This window comes from Cololabis saira, chromosome 8 (genome assembly GCF_033807715.1).
Source record: "Cololabis saira isolate AMF1-May2022 chromosome 8, fColSai1.1, whole genome shotgun sequence".
Taxonomy (NCBI): Eukaryota; Metazoa; Chordata; class Actinopteri; order Beloniformes; family Belonidae; genus Cololabis; species Cololabis saira.
In genome coordinates, this window is record NC_084594.1 from 33,562,257 (window position 1) to 33,583,311 (window position 21,055).

General features: G+C 40.3%; 1 protein-coding gene across 2 annotated transcripts in view; it reads left to right on the forward strand.

Moving 5' to 3' along the window:
- The window catches only part of slc2a9l2 (solute carrier family 2 member 9, like 2), a 168,772-nt gene extending 151,513 nt beyond the window's left edge, over nt 1-17,259 (forward strand). For both annotated transcript variants that reach the window (XM_061727838.1, XM_061727839.1), the window contains exon 13: nt 16,184-17,259. In XM_061727838.1, the coding sequence (XP_061583822.1) occupies nt 16,184-16,426 (243 nt within the window). In that variant the 3' untranslated portion in view covers nt 16,427-17,259. The remainder of the gene's footprint in view (nt 1-16,183) is intronic.
- The last annotated feature ends 3,796 nt before the right edge of the window (nt 17,260-21,055 follow it).

Here is a 21,055-nt window from a genome sequence, read left to right on the forward strand (position 1 = left end):
GTTCTGCGCCTTGCTTACTTCCACTGCTTCTTGTGGCAGAGGAGCCTGCTGGGGTTTTTCAAATGTATGATTTTAGTGTCTCCTAATTTTGTTGATTATGATTTAATTATTATGTAATTATGTTCATGCAAACCTGGCTTTTCCTTTTATTTTAAAGAAAACCTATTTAGTGTGATTGTAGGTATCTGTGTTTTAAATATTGTTTTCTGTATATTAAGTATTGTCTTTTTAGTATTTTGCAACCCCACCAATTTTAAGAGAGATGCAGAAAGTTTAAATATCAGTATTGTTCCATTGTCACTTTTAATGTCAAACGGGTTCAGCAATAAATCATGAGGCAAATGATCCTGTCAGAGTCTTGAAAGTATGTGATAGTAATACTTTTGGGCAACTTGACTGGATTACCTGAGTGTTGCTAATTAACAGACTTTTCTGGCCTCTGATAGGGATTCTCAGCCAATCCTGCTATCTGCTGGTGTTACATGCTGTAAGGGGGTTTCTCTTTCTAGGGTGTTTCTTTGTCTTACTTGTTAATCTCAGGATTCTGCTACATGACATTAATGAATTAGTCAGTTGCTGTTGCCTGTGTACCCGACGTTGTTGTTTTGTCTTGGATGGTGGCTTTCAGGCTTGCTAGTTCCTAGCCTTGTTCCTTCCACAGTCTCAAGGTAAAACCCTTCATGCATTTTGAAGAGCTTTTTTTTCTCTTGACTTTCAAGCGGCTTGTACTTCCTCCTGGGACCAGGATCTACTGTAAATACCAGTGGGATATCTGACTGTTGGTAGGACATGCGTACTGATGGGCCAGACTTTGTTCTTTCATTCAGCTGGCTCTTCAGTATCTGCCTTGATCTTTGTCGGTAATTGGTTGTTGCTGACATCCCTGTGGTCTCTTTATAGTTGCTATTTTTACTAGTGGTATCTCAAGGTATTTGTAGCTGTTCTGAACATCGGCTATATTGCCTTCTTCTAATTCAACACCTTCTAAGGCAGTTTTGACATGTTGCCTCTCTTTTACACCATTGAAATGCATGTATTTAGTTGAAATCACATTCTGATATTGCTGCTCTATATCCTGGCGAGGTGGATCAGCAAGACATAACATTTTTTATGCCGTACATCCATTCAGACGGGATCGCTGTACAGGAGGTGTCTGTTGATTGTTCCATTCTGGAACTGGTATCCTCCGCTACTGTTTGCACTGATATGGCTAAAGAGAGTTCAAGCGTAAGTGGAACAGTGGACGGAGCATTTCCTTGCTGCACGTGATGGTTGTGTGTGTGTGTGTGTGTGTGTGTGTGTGTGTGTGTGTGTGTGTGTGTGTGTCTGTGTGTGTGTGTGTGTGTGTGTGTGTGTGTGTGTGGAAGTTTTTCTCCCTGCTATGTCTGCCTTAAAATTGCCCTTTGTAATTAGGACATACTTCTGCCCTGCTGTTTATAGAGACAGAAATGTCCCCTTGGTAATAATGTTGCACTTGTCTCTCATTAGGTCCTAATAGAATTTGACATTTCAATCCTTGTGAGCTCAAGAATGTATGTGTAGGCGGAAGTTAACACTCCCATAAACTCACAGTTTGCTTAACTTGGTTAGGTTAGCAAGCACCTCCTTTTCTTAATCAATTTACAAATAATAGTTTAGACAATAAATACCTAGTCCATCCACTGGTTTTAGCTTTAGGGCTTCAGAGAGATTTAATTAGTGAGAGATTTATTAACGTCACAATCTTTGCAAAATCCATTGTTTTGCAAAGGACAGTTGTGTATTTTCTAGATAGAAATAAATATTCTGTAACATTTCATGACTGAATGAAGCTGTAACCTTGTTTGGCTCCTTTTTTAAACAGTTACATACTGCTGTACAGAATAGTAACTATTTCAAATATAAGCAATCTAAAGAAAATAAAATTACAATAAAAATACCTTAATAAAAATATCAATATTAAGAAAAATATGGATTTTTTAATTTTTTCTTTTTTAAATATATATATATATTTTTTTAATAAAATATTTAAAAGTATAATGGTGAAAGAAGAGCAGAAACAATGACCAAAAGAAAAAGAGATGATAAAAACTTGCCAGTGTGATCTCTTCAGTCAGGTTCCACAGAAATGGTTCCATATGAGAGAAAGTCAAGCTGTCAGGGTTTGACACTTCCCCCCCAGTTTTTGAGTTTCAGTTCTGTCCCTCCTGTTTCCCATTTGCCCTGATTGTGTCTGCACCTGTGTCTCGTCGTGTCTCATTATCCCCTGTGTATATCTGGTCTTGTCATTCCTTTGTTCCCTGTCGGTCCGTACTGTTTCCACCTCCATGTCTCCCCGTAGTGTTTCATGATCCTGGTTTTTGCTGATCCTGCTCTGCAGCGCTTTTAGTTCTTGTTTTTTGTAACTAAACCCTTTTTTGTTGAGAACTCCTGCCTCCGGCCTCCTACTCTCTCTCCTGTGTTTGGGTCCTTATCTAACCTATCACAACACAAGCTGGACAGTGGGATGGTTTGTAGGCCCCTGACTGAAAACCTCAGCTTACTCATGAGATCATGAGGCTGAAGGAGAAATATTTATGGCCAAGTTCAGGACATGCTTGAAAATGTATCGCTACATTTCATCACATTTAGCGGACGCTTTTACCCAAAGCGACTAACAATTGAACAACTGAATATGCATGTTTTTGAACCGCAGGGAGAGCATGCAAACGCCACACAGAGAGCCTCCTGCTTTGAACGGAACCAGGAAGCAGTGCTAACTACTACGTGACCGTGCTGCATCACATCATAAAAACCAGAAAACCAGATGGAAGCCAATGTGGGGAAGCTAAAATAGGTGCAACATGCTCTCTATTGTTAGTTTTTGTAAGCAGTTTAGCTGCTGCAACCTGTGCAAGCTTTATTTTTGTAAGCAAGAAAACAGTGAGTTACACTTTTCTTGATTGGAGTAAATGAAGGGAGTAAATGAAGGTATGATTAAACATCTCAAGTTGTTTAATGGAAAGCGGCAGTGCCACCAGAAAAGATTCCTGGTTCTAATCTCAACTTGGCTGTTTCTGTGTAAGATTTGCATATTGTAATATATTATAATGGTCTAAGTCATATTTTTCTCAAGTCTTTTATAAAAAAAAAAAAACTAAACCAAATGTTCAGTTGCTTTGCATGTTGGTTTGATTGGTGATTATAAATTCATTAGAGGAGTTATTTATGGTTTATGATTCCACAATATACTAGTCTTGAATCTCACCATGTGCAGGGAACACAATGCCATCATAGCCTTTAGGGACAGAATATATTTGCAGTTAAAAAGGCATACGTGTATGTATCATGTCTGCAACAGGTACCCTGCATTCATTTGGCATCCTATCGGTCGTGCACGTCCCCCAAAAAACGCATAACCCGTACATGATGTGCAATACACAGCTCTGCAGTCTGCTGCACTTGGGTAGCATTGATCCAAACGCTTCAGTGAAGCTCATGGGCGTGGTAGTGGGGGGAAAAGTGGACCTGACTACCCAGGGCCCGAGTAGAGAGAGGGGCCCATGAAAATCCTTATTTTTCTTTTTTTTTTTTGTGATGTTTTTATTTCGAATGAATTGGGCCCTCCAATTAATTGGTGTCATAATTCATTTCAAATATATTGGTAACATAAAATGAGAGAATGAACTTAATGTCACAGTTCTCCCAACATATTAGACATTCTGGGGCCCCCCTATGCAAAATGGTTTAGTCCACCCAACAGCGACCGGCAACAGGTCAGTGCGCCCAGATCAGAGACCTGTGTGCAGGAGATCATGCTGCCCAAAAAACATAAATCGGGCTATCAGGAAAAGAAATAGAGGAAACAAAAAGAAAGACGGCAGAACGAGGGGAGGCAGCTGCTGACTGCTTTCTTTCCCAAAGGTGAACCAAGTTAGCTGTCATGCAAAGTCCAATTAAAGTTAAAATAGTCCACTCCATACAGCTGCTGCTTATACAGGCCCGGTTCTACGAGTGTGCATAAGCATTGCACCCTCAGTTTGTGTTTGCATGCTCAGTTATAAAGACGAAAAGAAAACTGAGAAATGCGTGCGCGTTAAGCCTCATTTATGGTTCCGCGTTAAATCGACGGCGACGCCGTAAGATCTGCGTTGGTGCAACGCGGAACCATAAATCAGCCGGTGTCCGTCACTCATCTGCAAGACGCTGCTCTCTGCTGCTCCGTTAACACAAAGTAACGATGGATATTCAGAAGTGATTCAAGCACAACCACGCCAGCAAGTTTACAGGACTGTCTCAGAAAATTAGAATATTGTGATAAAGTTCTTTATTTTCTGTAATGCAATTAAAAAAACAAAAATGTCATACATTCTGGATTCATTACAAATCAACTGAAATATTGCAAGCCTTTTATTATTTTAATATTGCTGATCATGGCTTACAGTTTAAGATTAAGATTCCCAAAATATTCTATTTTTTTTTAGATTTATTTATTTATTTATTTATTTGAGTTTTCTTAAACTGTAAGCCATGATAAGCAATATTAAAAAAATAAAAGGCTTGCAATATTTCAGTTGATTTGTAACGAATCCAGAATGTAAGACATTTTTGCATTACAGAAAATAAAATGAAACTCCGTGCTGAGATTTAATGAATGATCCATCTAGCAATATTGCTGCTGCATATATCAACATGTAAATAACATACCAATATAACTGTAGGCTCAAGTGCACACTAGTAATATATTAATTGAGCAATAACGCAATTTATTATTTTTGTCTGGTAAAAAGCCTTAGCATTGCGGTGCAGTTCTGTGCTTAAAAGCTATTGTCAATGTTCAATAAATTCATGATGTTACCAAAGCCAATGAATAATCATGTTAAATAACTGTGATCTCACTATCAATCAAAAATGATTGTGATTCAGATTTTTGCCACAGATAGATAAATAGAGAGAGAAAGAGATAGGTCTGGGTGGTGAGAACATAGAAAAACAATTAGCTATTCTTCTCAATCTGGCTGAAAAATGGCTTAAAACATTTTTGCCTCTGCAACTTATTGCAGCCAAATGTAGCCCAGATGTAGCCTAATGTTTTTGGTATTTGAGCACAAGTAGGCCAAATGCATCAATTCAGAACCACTCATCAATATAATCTGATCTGATTGTAGTAGATTGTATAAATACGCCCCCCCCCTTTTTTTTTTTTTTTCTCTCACGCGCCTCGCGGGCATGGATAGGGGCCCACTGACATTGAGAGTGTACAGGGCCCAGAATTTGGTGCTACACCCCTGGTGAAGCTTCTGTGACATCACTCATACAGTAGGTTTCCTGAAGATTGCTTTTGAATCATCTTTTTCGTCTCCCTGCATGGCCCCATATTGACGGGAACTGATGCCTCCCAGCACCGATTAGTCCAGAAAATGGGCAACTGGGCAAGACAAGCAGGCCTGGGATCTGGAACGTGTACACCTTTGCTTAGCTATCAGAAGTTAGCTATTTTAGCTTAGCTGGCTAAGCTCCTGCGAACTAATGTTGCCTTAAATTCATTCTGATCAAATCTGTCCCTGCATCCTCATTTCAGATGGCACCGGTTGCTCTGAAAGCCAGTCATGGTGATGTGGGACCTAAGCTTGTAGGTCGCTCTCGGTCACCCGCAGGTTGACTGAAGCCAGCGGCCTAAGCAACCAAGCAACAGAGGCAGCCAAGGTGACTGAGCTATGGGCAACCAAGTGCGGCAGAATGTGAAGGGCATGTGCATTTGGAGTTATAGAAATGTGTGTGGGTCTTGCCCTAACCTACTCTGTCATTACACAGAAATATGTGCAGACTATAATGTAATATTTTCTGTGAAGTGATTCTTACTCCTGGGATTTTAATATGCTTTGCAAGCCTTATAGTGTTTTACAGTGCTCTTGTGTGCCAGGAAATGAAAGCATGGGTGATCAGCACAGCAGTGTAACTCAGGGAGGAATCTGACCTCCACATCGAGCAGTTGGGTGCAGGCTTTTAGCCTGAAGCAGTGATCGGGACATTAGCAAGCAGCCTTCAGTTATATTCACACACTGCCCAGGTCAACCACAAACAATATGAACCTTTGGTGTTTCAGGCACACAGGAGCAGGGATTTATTAAGCTGAGTTCAATAAGAAACCTAATGTCCTGGGACTATAACAGAAATGCAAGTTATCCTTAATTACAGCACGAGACTCTCCATTACGCTGTGACATTCTATTGATTAAATACACTGAAAAGATAAATTACATTTAAAGAGCTTTAATAGATACAGGAATAGTGGCTGCTTATCTGAAGAAGCGCGATATTTGCAAATATTTGCATATCCTACAGTTTTAAACTATTATTCTACTTACAGCACACACATGTTGATCTACAGTAGCTATGGCTTCAGCAGTAAAAACTAAATATAAACACACACACGCACACACACCTACATAAATGCTTTGCTTATTGTAATTTGAAGGAAATATTCATAGAAAGCATTTGAGAGTTGAATAAAAGTCAGTGCAGAAGTTGGAGATCAGAGTGAAATTTTACTATGATGGACACTGAAGTGAAGTTGCTTTGACCTTCTGTCAAATGCTCTCTGCCTGTTTTGTCTGCAGTCCCTCCAGTTAAACCTAATTTTGTCTTTTCAGTCAGCTGCACCATGAGTGTCATGTGTTGGAGGCGAAGCGTTAACTGAACCTGAAATAGCAGGAATGCATCATCTATTCAAAAGTTGGTTTCCTGGAAGAGGAACTTCTTGAAAGATTTTTTTTTCTTTGAGTTTGTCTCATCATTTTCAGGAAAAAAACATAATTATAATATTCATGTAAGAGAAACATATTGAATCTGGTTTGTGTCCAAATTATAACAGAACAAAATTAATATTTTATTTAAATTTTTCATTTTTATTTTTAAAAATAATATTTTTTAACCAAAGCTAAAACCTTGAAGGGGTTTTAACTAGCTTTCAAATAGTATTTTGATATACCCTTTAGGCTATTGTTTTTATGATGTCCTACCAAATGCACACAAATACATACCAAACAAAAGGGAAACAGCCACAGTTGAAGATAATTAAGTTAAAGCCATGTTAACTGTTCTGCCATGTTTTGAGCTAATTGTTACACTCATAAAAATCCAAATTAGCTCAAATTGTTAAATTATGTCTAAGTGTTCATCTTGTATGAAGTTTAACATTACTTTTGCTTGTCTTCATCTTATGAAGTGTTGGTTGCATGATTATAACCAGGACTAATGTGACTGATGTTAAGTCGGTTTATGTTCATGTTATATTTGCATTGTCCATGTTCTCCATGTGGCTGCATGGGTTTCCCCTCCCTCCCATAGTCCAAAACTATATCTTATGTTGACTGGTGATTTTAAATTGTCTGTAGGAGATGGTGTGAGGTTGTCTAGTTGTCTCCAAATGGCCTGGACTGAATGGTTGTGAGTCTGTACCTCTCTTCTTGCTCAGTTACAGCTGGGGATGAATGGCAGATGATTGGCAAGATAAATAACAAGAAAATAGACAATACAATTGTTCAAAGCATGTTTTTCTGTTTTTATTTCATTGTTTATTTGCTGTGGACGTCACAATTGACCCTTTGTCAAGCCCCGCCCCTGTTGCTAGGTCGGACAAAACTGTCATCTCTCCCGTCCACTTCCATTGTAAAAACGGGGATTTACATCCCTTAATTTCTAATTATTGTAGCCAAAGAAATGAACAGCAACTAGATATAAATAAAAAGTAACACTTCGGGTACAGTTTAGTGAGTTTATAAACTGAGGTTTTCAGCAAAAACAAGATCTTTTGATCAGTTTAGCTGATAGCACGGTTGAACTGCAAATCTGGCCGTCCACATAGCTTTATCCAAAGCAGACATTTTTCATATTTTACCGTAGGTTTGGAGATTAAATGTATTCCTTTGATTCTCTCTGGATAGCGGGTGTCCCTTTTACAAGTGCCTCAAGCACAGTGGTTAACCAAATATAAATAAATAAAACTCTTTCGCGGTTGTAGCTAGGGGTTGTAGCCTGCAGCCGAGACGACTTTTTTTGGCAGTACAGATTGGATTTCTGCCAGTTTGGGGATAAAAATACGCTGCACCCTCACTACACAGTGTGTTCCAAAGTGTTTGTTTTTTACTAATACAAAGTTTAAAAAAAATAATCTAGTGATTAAAATTTTGATACAGGGCAAGTAAAAAATACACTTTTTCCATTGATGTGAATGAGAGAGACAGATGTTATGTCCAACTGGATATTCTGACCTGGATGTAGCAACGAATTATTTTTTCAGGGACCAATCAGAAGGCTGACAAAGTGTCAATTTGTCAGCCTGCATGTGGACAAACCACATGCAGTGTTTGAGTGTTTTAGTACATGTTTGTTATTGATGTTGTTATGACTCACACAAGATTGTTATCCCTCCTGGGGTATTATGAATGCTATTAAATCAAAGATTATGCCTTACCATTTGTCGTTGAAGACGATGCTTGAGAGATTTTGCAATAAATGTCTCCATTCTGAAACAAGACACATCAGCGACAGTACAAATCCTACCAATCCGACAGATCTCTGTGTAAAATATCTTCTGACATGCTGACCTGCAGTCCGACCCTCTGACCACCTCAGTGTCTGGCTACTTTCACCCGACTGCTGTATATGTAAACACATAGAAGGGCAAGTAGAATCAAATATGTAATTAGAAACATAATGGAGGCAAAGACAAAGTCATGCTATGGGAGACTTTTAAAAATGAATTTGCAGAGTCAAAGAGAAGAACCCAGGAGATGAGGCTGACAGGAGCCGGGGAGGTGTGGACAAGTGAGAGACACAGGAAGTGACACAGGGTTATTTTTAGGCAGACAGCCGCTGTTGTTGCAGGATTGGTTTTTCTAGCTGGGTTGTGCTGGGCCAACTTACTCTGAGGCAAACACTGGGTATCAGGATCACAGCAGTGACTCACTGGTCTCTGACTTGCACCTGAAACCAGCTCTGACCCCTGTTCAGACAACACACCCCTGCACTGTCACATCACTTCACCGCCATGACAGGGCACGGCAGAGGTGTCACTTGGGCTTGTGTAGGTGTGAGTGTAGCAACTTTTTAATGGGGCATGAAATAAAGTCACTTTAAGACTTCTAAAATCAGATCACATTAGATAATAGCTGCTATTTGTAAAGACAGATGGCAGATGGCATACAAAAATTACTTAAAATGACTGACCCTATGTACACAGACATGCCCAAAAGCTGTCACCAGTCCACCACAGGGTCATGCAAATACAAGTTAGACAAACAACCTTCCCCTTTCACTCCTCCAGTAAATTTAGCATCACCACTCTTGCCAGAATGCATGTTTGTGGACTGAAGAAAGAAGATGGACTACCTGGAGAAAACCCACAGCCTCCTAATTAGGAAACTTTTGCTGTGAGACAACAGATAACCAGCATACTTCCTTGTGGCCTATATCAAGAATCCTTTCATGTACACTGATTAAAGTCAGTCAAAGTAAAGCTAGAACAGAAGGGACGAAAGAATTAATCTCAATTTAGTTAAATAAATGTTTACATTTGCAGGCACTTGTTAAGTTATTTTCAATTTGAAGCACAAAGTAGTCACATTGCAGTCCATCACAATGCAAGACGTATGCAAAGTTTCCAGAGGTCTTGTGGTTTGGCTTTATTCTTACTTTTGTCATGCCCTCTTGTTTAATTATCCAGAATTGGCAAGCTTTTCTCTGTGTTTTTGTGATAAATGAGGATAATCACAGCTATAATACCAAAGTGTAATGCCCAGTGTTTGTCTTCCCCTTTCGCCATGCTCTCACTGAAATGCCACTAATTAATGATAATCCATAAGAAATTGCTCAGAAGTCCGTTTTGGACATTGTTTAATCTTATGTGCATGCCAGTCTTTCATACACTGCAGATGCAGTCCCTCTGTAACCCTCCTAGTGAGAATACTGTCTATTAAAGCCACATAAGCGATTAATTCTCTTTGACAAAGCTCACACCCACCAACGATGACTCACTGTTGCCCTAGACACAAGTGCAACGTATTTCTGATCACGGACAATCACTTGACCAGGGATTTTATTTCTTCCTTCTCATCACTGGACATAGGTTTGTAGTAAATGTTTTCGTTTTGTAGTTCCCTGTCTCATTCCATACCCATGTACTCTGCTCAATCATGCCCATTTCCTTTTCCCTCTTTTGCCAACCAATATTCTCCTCCAGTCCTGTCCCAGTTCAGTACATCTAATGGCCAGACAACATGGTCTCCCAGGGCTTCAAAACATTGCTGTTTTCTCAAAGTGATGCCGTATCTGAGACATGCGTAACATTCTTTCTTTGACGTTAACTCAAAGATACACAGTTAGTGGCATGAATGTGGCAGAAGGATTTTTCTTTTCCATCCTCCCTTTTTTATTTTCTTTATTTTTTTTTTACATTTTGTTTAATTCAGAAAGGTTTTTTGTTTATTTTCTGTTGTGAGAACATTGTCTTACTTTTAGTGTTTTTTTTTCTCTTGGGATATATAATTATGGTTATACAAACAAAAAGCAGGATAGTTCTGGGCTCCGAAAATACTTTATTTATCTATTTTATTTATTTGCCACAAAGCTCAGAGAAGATGAAAATATAGAAAACATTGCCAATATTTGTCTATTGGCCACAAAAAAGGTCTCTCTCTCTCTCTCTCTCTCTCTCTCTCTCTCTCTCTCTCTCTCTCTCTCTCTCTCTCTCTCTCCTCTCTCTCTCTCTCTCTCTCTCTCTCTCTCTCTCTCCTCTCTCTCTCTCTCTCTCTCTCTCTCTCTCTCTCTCTCTCTCTCTCTCTCTCTCTCTCTCTCTCTCTCCTCCATTTTAGAAAGAAACTTACCTGGACAAATTAGTGGACTGGATAAGTGCTGGTCAGACTGCTGAGAGTCCAGTTGGACACAGGTGCTGCCATGTTAGTGCTAGAATTTTTTTTTTTTGTTTCCTTCCCACCCAACACAACAGTCATACAAGAAAGATACGTCTTAAAAGACAACATCATAACATCATTGTGTCATAAGTGCATGCAGCTTACTCAGTGCTGAGTCATTCAAAGAACTGGACAAATCTTCTAACTCAATCTGATGAGCAGAGAAGTTTACTAGATGCAGAAGTGCTCCTTAAAGAGCTGAGTCTTTAGCTTGCTCTTAAAAGTAGGTTCAGACGCTGCAGATCGGAGAGAGTTTGGTAGGTCGTTCCACCATCGGGGAACAATGGAAGAGAAGAGTCTGGCTAATGATTTCACGCCACGTTGTGGTGGAAGCACCAGGCGTCTTTCACTGGCCAAGCGTAGCTGTCGAGAGGGAGTTTAGCTCTGGATGAAGAAGTGAAGGTAGGCAGGAGTCATTTGGGTAATTGTTTGGTAAGCCAGAAGCAGAGCTTTGAAGTTGATGCGTGCTGCAACTGGAAGCCAGTGCAGAGAGATTAGTAGCGGAGTGACATGACTTGGGTTGGTTGAAGACCAGACGTGCTGCTGCATTCTGGATCATCTGCAGAGGTTTAACTGAGCATGCAGGAAGGCCGACCAACAAGGAATTACCGTAGTCAATGCGTGACATGACCAAAGCCTGAACCAAGAGCTGCGTCATATGTTTTGTCAGGTAGGGTCTGATTTTCCTGATGTTGTAAAGAATGAATCGGCAAGACTGGGAAACCGAGGCTTCATAGCAGAAGATATGAAGAAGAAGTGTGGTAGAATCCAGCTGCACGCTTATCTGAGGAGGTAAGGAATGACTGGCTGGACGGACAATAAGCTCAGTCTTGGACAGATTTAGCTAAAGGTGGCGGTCCTTCCTCCAAGCAGAGATATTAGAAAGACAGGCGGATATTCGCATTGAGACGGCAGTGTTGCCAGGTGGGAAATAAAGGAAGAGCTGGGGTGTCATCGTGGTAGGACAAGCCATGAGAGCTGATGATTTCACCTAGTGAAGTGGTGTATAGTGAAAAGAGAAGAGGGCCAAACACTGAAGGATCTTCCTGCGAGGTAAGACATGAACCACAAGTGGACAGATTCTGAATTGGGGGTGACGACATCCACTGCCGATCCAGGAAGCAGGAACACACGGAAACACACGTCAAGCACTGGAAATCTGCAACAAAAAACCCGAAACACGAAACCGGCACGGAGCCAACCAAAACAACAACAGCAATCCCCCCCCCCCCCGGCGGCGGCCGAGGGGGTCCGCGGGCGGGGCCCCCACAGCGCGGGAAGAAGCGGCCAGGGATCCCGCGGCGGACCGCGACCCAGGCAATCCCCGGCCACCCGGTCCGGGCCGGACACGTGGCCAGGAAGCCCTCACCCTTCAGGCCAACGACCCCCACCCGGCAGGGGGCCAGCCTGCCCGGAGAGACAGAGCCGCCCCGGCCGCCGACGCGGGCAGGCGCACCCGCCCCCCACGAAAGTGGCCCTCCAAGACCAGAGGGGCGCCCCGCCGCAGAGGCAGCGGGGGGGACCGGAGACGGGCCCGGAGAGAGGGAACCCCCCAACAGGGCGACACCCGTGCAGGCCCGACAAAGAAAATTGTTTACTGATAGTAGCAACCTTTTCAGTAAAGTAGTAAGTAAACTTTTTCTGCAGACAACCCCGTGGGTGGTTGAGCAGGTGGTGGAGAGAGAAGAGAGTTAAACGCCATGAACAGTTGTCGGGAGTTGGGAGCATTTTGAATTTTGTTCTGGTAAATGGATACCTTGGCGGCCTTTAAGCTGGATGTGTTTTTGTCGGTACTCAGACAAGTCAGTGTTTTCTTTGGATTTCTTTCTTCCTCCTGCCCGAGTGTTTCTGTCGCCTCATTAACATATAATGTGGAAAAGTCGGAGAGGAAAGTGAGGTTAGAGCAGACCTCATCAGAAAGCTGTGTAGGGCTGAGAGAGGGCTGGTGTAGTGCTGGTCAGCGCCAGCTCAAGAATATTAAGAGCTTTGTGTGTTGGAGGAGTCTGAATCTGAACAGTTTCAGATTGAAATAGTGGATGAGAACCAGAAACTTATTTGCCTGTGTTTTGCCAATGTGAATGTTCATGTCTCCCAGTACAATTAGTGGACAGCCACCATCAGGAATGTCAGAGAGAAACATGTCCATTTCAGAAACAAACTCATCAATGTTGGAGGGTGGTATATGACCAGAATGTATGCAATGATGGGTTTATAAACCTCTCTATAGAGATCTTTTCTGCGTGATATTCAAGTGATGGGCAGTTTAGCAATGGGACAGATGGATGTGAAAATCCACTTTTTGGAAATTAGAATGCCTGTACCACCTCCTCGTCCAGCAGAGCGAGGTGTTCGTGTGACTTTGGTATTTACAGAGAGAGCAGCTGGTGTAGCTGTGTTTTCTGGATGGATCCAAGTCTCTGTCAGGGCTAGGACCTCAATGTCTGAGAGATGCAATGTGATTGCTAATGCTAATTGCAACTGGCTGAAAACAGCCTCTTTCTGCTCCGAGCAGTACAAAACATGGGTGTGACCCGCGTCACAGCCTCAACCGTAGTCCAGAAAAAAAACTGCTAACGGCAGAGATTCAGACTAACAATGGCATTCACTGGCCCAAAACCAAACCAGAAACTCACGCTGACGCTCACCTAAACCAACTGATCACTCGCTGATGAAATCCATGCTAACATATGCTTTTTATGCTTTTAACATACAAACAGAATATCTGAAGCATATGTGTGGCAGGGTGGAGGATTGGGCGTGGTCTGCGGGGGAGCAGCGCATAGCTGGGGCGGGCTTGGATCAGCTGATTGGGCACAGGTGTGCCCAATCAATCTCTCCTCCCTGCCGGGGCATTTAAGCGATGGGCTGATTGTGCAAAGATGTCAGTAGAGAGGGATGACACAGAGCTGCCGGAGTTGGAGACGACGACGGCTGCGGAGTGTGCTGGTGCATGTGGGTGTCTAAATAAAGTCAACCATTTCTCCGATAAACCTCGTGTCCTCATTCCTGTCGGCTGACCCTGGTAGCAGGGTTTGGCTACAATATATACCTCAGAATAATTTAAATAAAAAAAGATCTATTTGGATGAACTGAGGCAGATGCACTTAAAACAATCTGATTGTGCAAAGGATACTCCATTAAATGAAGTAGATAAGGGGCAACCTTGAGCATCCTCTTCATAACACAGTGATTGAGTAACGGACCAGCCTCAATCAGAGGCTTCTTCAGAGCCACGGCAACACAGACCGCTGCATCAATAAACCTCTACAATATCTCTCTGACTTTCATGACTACTCTAAGTATCTTGAATATAATTAGCTTAATTACACTATTCTTTAAAGAGAGATGAGACTTAAGAACCAGTTCAGAACTGGTTCAACATTTCTTGAAGAAGCAGAACTTGTCAATTCTGTTTTTTAATGATAGCAGGTGCTGAAAACATACACAGCAAACCAAGAACAAAACATGAGACATAAGATATATTTATTTTGCATGCAATGATGCAGTAATAGGGTCATGGTTGTGTGTCGCTGCATTGTAGTTGTACTTGAAGTGGAGACGCTGCTGTAACCTGCAGAGGTGTTATGTTACTGACCCGTTGTGCAGCGCTCTTTATGGAATCTGAGACTGTAAAGTATCTCTGTTGAGGCTAAAAACCTGTGGAGGTGTACTTGTTTCCTTATAGAAAGTCAGTATGCAGTTATTAAGGGAACTGATGATGAATCAGGTCGATAAGCAGAGCCAACAGTGACAATGATCAACAAAATGTGACCAATTCTCATCCCTATACTCTTTAACTTCCAACTCATCTGTAAACCATTTAATACTCTAATTTTCTGTATAATACTCTGTTTTCCAACTCAAATTTTAATGGTACAACTATGCAGCCACTGGTGACCTGTCCAGGGTGAACCCCTGCCTTTCCCTTGTAATGAGCTGGGATAGGCTCCAGCAGACCCCCGTGACCCTGCGAAGGTTAAAGCGGGTGTAGGAAATGGATGGATGGAACTATGCAGCCACTAAATTTTTAATTTCTAAATGTAGTCTTCTAAATTCACCGGGCTTGTAAAATTCAGCATCAGACAGACGCAATATTACATTAACCCTAACCCTAACCTGGAATCATCTCCTCTGACAGTCTTGTGAGGAAGCCGGTATTTTACGCTGGAACTTGTTCACTTTGTTGAAGACTATTACGTAAAAGTGGCAGCGCAGAAATTGGGTCAGATCCTATGCTTGATGGTGTTTTTTCCTTTTTTAATGTTATGAAATACAATAAGAGAGAAAGTGTGTCAGATAATAACAGGGGTGGTGATAAAAGTGCTAAAATTGAAGCAGGAAGTAGTTCTTCAATGAGGTCATGGCTGTTTGGTCTCTGCATTTCTATTAGCGGGTACATTGCTCTACATCTCGAGTCTGTCCTGCATCAGCAGGGATTATGGCTTAATGACACTGGTGCAGGTCAGATAAGTTTCTCTGTCACATGCCACATCCCTCTGACAGACTTTCTCTCTCTCGCTCACACACACACACACACACACACACACACACACATACATGTACAAACCCTCTTTCCATTTGTAAATCTCCCTGTGGGTACTCATGCAGTGTGTATTTTTAAATCTGTCACTAATCTCCGTTATTGCCATCATACACTAGGCAGGTTTAGCGTTTATACTCTGAGTGCTCAAACACACTGTCCATGTAGATTTAGAGATTGTTTTAGAAACACAGATAAAAAACTGTCTTAAAATGAGCGAGCTAAAGTTTTATACTGCTTTGGGCTTTTATTTGAACAAAACAAAACAAACTAAATTAAATTAACAAATTAACTATTCCGCTGTTTTTTTGTTTTTTTTTCTCAAACAACCTTTTCCTCAAAAATTGGAGCTTTGAATTTAAACTTAAATCACCCTCAAAACTTAAGCTTCCGATGCCTTTGGTATGAAAACCTGAAACATATTGTTTTCACACACATATGATCAAAGAGAAGACTTCTCTCTGGGTCTATAGTAAGAGCATGGGAAAGCTGAAGAAAATTAAGGATAAAAGGAACAGTGTTCAATGAAATGCTTCAAGGCAAAAAAGAGAGAATGATAAAGAAAATCTTAGTTTGCATCTTTTAATTCTTCCTTAGTTAGATGTTGATACATCTGGTGTTCAAAACAGCAAAACTGTTGTTTCAGAGGCAAATTTTCAGGGACTCTACCTTGATGTAATTAACACGTGTTTGTGTGTTTTCTGTTTCTGCAGGAGAAGCTGCAGGCTTTTGCTTTCTTGGTGTTTGTGGTGGTCTGCATCTTGGGATCTATCTACCTCTGCGTTGTCCTCCCTGAAACCAAAAACAAAACATTTATGGACATCAGCAAGACCTTTGCCAAGATCAACAAGATGCCCGTTCCTTCCCCTGGCCAAGAAATGGAGCTGGTTCTGTCCATTACACCTGACATGAAGGGAAAAGCCCAGGATGGCACGAAGATGGAGAGCTCATTCTGACTTAACACGTGACAGAGACGATGGAGGAACAGGCTCAACATGTAAAATTAAAGCATTTGTTGCTTTTACATATTTATTTGATAACACCAATCAATGAAATGAAAACAGATGCTTTTTGTACATGTTTTGTACAACTGGAATATTTAGGAATGATCAGTTTTATGAAAATAGCAGAGAACAGTCAGATTAGTGAAGTGTTTACAGGTAAAGTCAAGAGTGTGGAGGTCACTCAACAGCTTCCAGACAGGTAACCATGTGGAAACCAGAGGCACGCATAAAACAGACAGATAAACTGGACAGATAAAAAAGAGAATACAATTGGTTGAAAAGATATAAGTAGTGAACCAGTTAGATCAAAATTCAGTGTGTGTTCAAAAGAATTACGGTGGTGTAAATTGCAAATTGCAACAGAATACCCCTGACCAACCACCCAACAATGGTCACACGAACTGTAGATCGTTACTCCAGAGCCAGTGTTTGGCATGTCCCTTCCTGGTTGCTGTAGTTACAATGACTTTTGTTTCCTTCACTAATAAAAACAAATACATAAATACCATATCCTGTATTTGAAAATGTGAATTTAAGGAAACTATCATCTAAAAGCAAGAAGACCTTAGGTGACATAAGACAAATTCAATCATAAAAATAGACTTCATCATGTTAATGAGTCAGTGTTTATGTTGTCTTTTTTTGTTATTCTAAGTCGCACATGGACTGGACAATCAAAAATAAGGAAAAACTACTTTGAACTGCAGCTTCTCATTCAGAGAAGTAGGGAACTTAAAGGGCATTTATAAAGTATGCATTGTAAGGGCTTTATTTATCAAACTTTATATATAGGGCCACCAAATCCTCACATGCATCTAATGATGTGTGTTTTATATGTCACAAATGAAGATGAAGCATGTGTGTATAAACTGTCACCACAGTCCAGCAGTGACAAATAATTTGATTCATCATCATGACACATGACACATTATCTAGTGTGATGTATTTCTCTGGAATAAAGTCTTTTTTTATTTTAATATTGTATTCAGTGTTATGAAATGAATTTCAAAAGGCATGTTTCTACTGTTCCAAACATACAACGAACTTCTATTCTATAACTCTATATCTCAGTTATTCTTTCTTTTACTCTCTTCTATAAATTATGAAAAGTCTCATTTTCCAGCTGCACTCTACCTCATGCTGTTACAGCAACAAATAAAGTTTGGTCTGAAATTCAGAACGTAGGGGTGATAGATGAGCTGAGTTGTGGATAACTGCAGAATTTTCTGTATATTTCATGAGTTTATCGATGTATGTAACGTTTTTCAGATTGTCCTTTGTTGTAAAAATTTTGATTAAAAACATTTTGTGTTTTGAGACCAAGCATAGAGATGGCTGGTAAACTTCAAGTTGATAACTCAGCATCAACCTTGCGAGCTACTGCAGAATTCTACAAAGGTTTTATGTTTCATCATCCCCCATAAAACCCTTTATAAAATGGGGGATTGAGCTGACTTGTGTAAGTGGAAAAACATTCAATAAAGACATCAGGAAAGAGAAAGAAAGACAGCGTAGTTAAAGTGACTGACAGTTGTTCTGGAGCCTGAGCGGAGCTGGGAAGGCGTCCAGGCCGACGCTGGGAGCCAGCGGAGGGTGTGAGTGGGAGTGCTGTCACGGTCTGCTCCACAGCAAAGTGTGGCTACTCAACATTTGAAGTCAACAATGCAGGGCTTTCTCATAAACACACATAACATATTGTAAAGAGGAGGTGGGAAATCTCAACGTGTCATCACTTTCAGTTTAATTTGAGCTCTTATCCGGTGGGCTTGCTACCACAAATTACATTTGCCCAGTTGGCAAGCAGGCAGGGAAGTGAGGGGAATAATAAAAGGTGTTATCTCTCATTTCTTGGCTACAGATTCTTACTCAGAAGGGGTTGTGTTCTCAGAAGAGTCACTGTGCAACTGGGAGAGGTTTGCCGAAAATTGTTCATGGGGCAGTAATTATTATACCATGGGGCTGCAAATGACAAATACATGTAAAGTAATTATCCTTCCATATACATATCCTTTCAGGATATGTGTGAAATCAACCTCCCATCATGCAAAGGAAAACATGGGGGCAGTAGGAGGTGCTCTGTAATTCTTAAAATGCATTTTCTTCCGAATTGATTCAATTAATGAAAATGGAAAGGGATTTCCACCAGATATATGAAGTTTTGGAATTTCCATTCCCAAACACACGTCGCTGTGTTGTTGTAAAGAAAATACAAGAAAGGAAAAATAAAATAATACACATGAGCCCAAAATGTAACTTGTAACAATCTGTTCAGCGTGATATTGAATGTTTAAAGGAAATTGAAAGACTTTCAGTGTACAACATGCAAGAGTGTGCTTTAAGTCACAGCTGGACACCTGTGATCTGCACTCATCTGGGACTGTATTGACTGAAGTGACCACTTTAACTTTTTTCAGTCACTAGAACTATATGAATAGCTACCACTTAAACCTTGAAAGTGCAAAACAGAAGCCTTATGTTAACCTTCCCCACAGTGTCAGTGTCCATGTGCCTGCAAGCACCTGGAAACCACAAGAATGCTAAGCGGTTCAGAAACAAAAACACATCTAAACTATGTTTTAGAAAGACTCAAATAGTGTCTTTGGCAAAATGATGCATCTATCCCCCTTGATTAATGTAGTTTGGCAACATTAAAAAGAGCACATAGACATTAAATCCTTAGCTATGTGGGTTCTTGTTTAAATAACCAAATCATTGTGAAAGTGATTCATCTTTAGTCATAGATGGTGCATAACTGAGAAACTCATGAGTGAAGTGTGTGTGTGTTTGTGTGTGTGTGTGTGTGTGTGTGTGTGTGTGTGTGTGTGTGTGTGTAGGGGGGTCGACGGGCCAGAAGAGGTATGAAAAGGGTTTTATTTTATTTCAAACAAGAGAACTCATCAGCAGCATTAGTCTACAGATAACTTCTATGCATTTCTCAACAAAGCAATGCAAAACCACATGGGTGGTTGCTGACGGAAATGTTTATTCAGTCAGTTGTTCCTTTAATAATTCTAATACAAGGATAATGTAATTTCTTGCATTTCAAATTTTAGTTATTTTACATGACGTAAATTAATAATAGCATCAATTTTATTTCTCGTTTTATTTTCTGTCTGAGCTGTACTGGATGTCTTCCTGCCCGAGCAGCATCTAAATGACAGTTACGGCCACCACATTCAGTCACAATGATGTGATTCCACTCAGTAAGATGTGTGACAAAATCAAATACATTCATTTCATTTGAATGTTTTTACCAGTGTAAATATATAAAAGTAATTTCTTCCTTTGTTTTGCACTCATTGTTTCCTGTTCACTTTCTTAGTTCCAGTTCAATAACAGAAATGTGAAGAGCCCATTTCATCTTAAAAACACTAACTTTAATGATCTATGTAAAACTGAAGGGGGCCGGGTGCAAGGTGAAATCTAAGTCGTGTATTTTCCTTTCGCTGCTTACATTCAAATCAAAAATGCTGTAGGCTATTCATTTTCATCCCTTTAGTTTTTCAGACACCGCCTGGACTGAATTAAACTATACTAAAAATTAAATATGCGCTTGTATTGCTGATTTGAACCTTAGCAAGGTTCCATAAAAAGCTGCAGAGTGTTTCTCTTTCATGCAGTCACATAACTCCCAAGAATACTCAAGGTTAAGTGTCTTGCCAAAGAACAAAGCCTGTGAAGGTGCAAAGACAGAGATGGTTTGTTGAAAATAATTTACCATTTAGCCTTCTACAACAATTGCAAGTCCACAATGTCTCTGGCATTTGTGAGATTTTCTAACTCTGAGTTTTTACATTTTAAAATATCAGCGAGTTTCAATGAAAGGAAGCTCTTCGCGCCACAGCTGTGCCACTTCACTGATAAACCTATATTCTCTGACTCAGCACTTGAACTGGTACAACCAAGGAGCTGTTTATATTGTGTTTATGTAGTTGTTGTTTATTTTTTATGTTGTATGTCTTGCTATAGGGTCTAGAGCCCGTAATAAAGTTTATATATATATTCCAGAGGTCTGACTGTCTTGTCACCTCAAGAAACTAACACTAAAAGTGAGTAAGGTTTAGAACACCACAATATTAGCAGTTTTCTAAATTGAAATTCAAGCTCCTCAAGTCCAATGAATAGCTTCAAATGGTACAAAGTTACATTTTTGAATACCAGAAGTTAAAAAAAAGGTGAGGTTACTCAAAACTGAAAAATAATGCACATTTCCAAATGATATATCAGTGAGTGACATCAACTGTCAGCCATGGAGGAGCAAACGTGATTATCTGGCAATGTTTTGCTGGATCCAGGTTCAATCCAGCTCTCTGCCCTCACTGCCGCTTCCTTCATTTTGTTTCTAAAAATGTAAATCTACATTTGAAGTTTTTGTAGTTGTGTTTCAGTCTCTGTATGTACCTATCAGGACTGGAGAGAAGAGTGAAAAATTCTTTCTTAAAAATAAAGCTTTCCATTGTGCAAAAATGAGTGTGTTCAGCTGTTATCTTAAACCATTTTCTGGACATGGTGATGATAAATACAGTGAACTAGGTTTTGATCTTTCAGTAAATCTTTTTCTAACCTCATCTATGTTTTTTC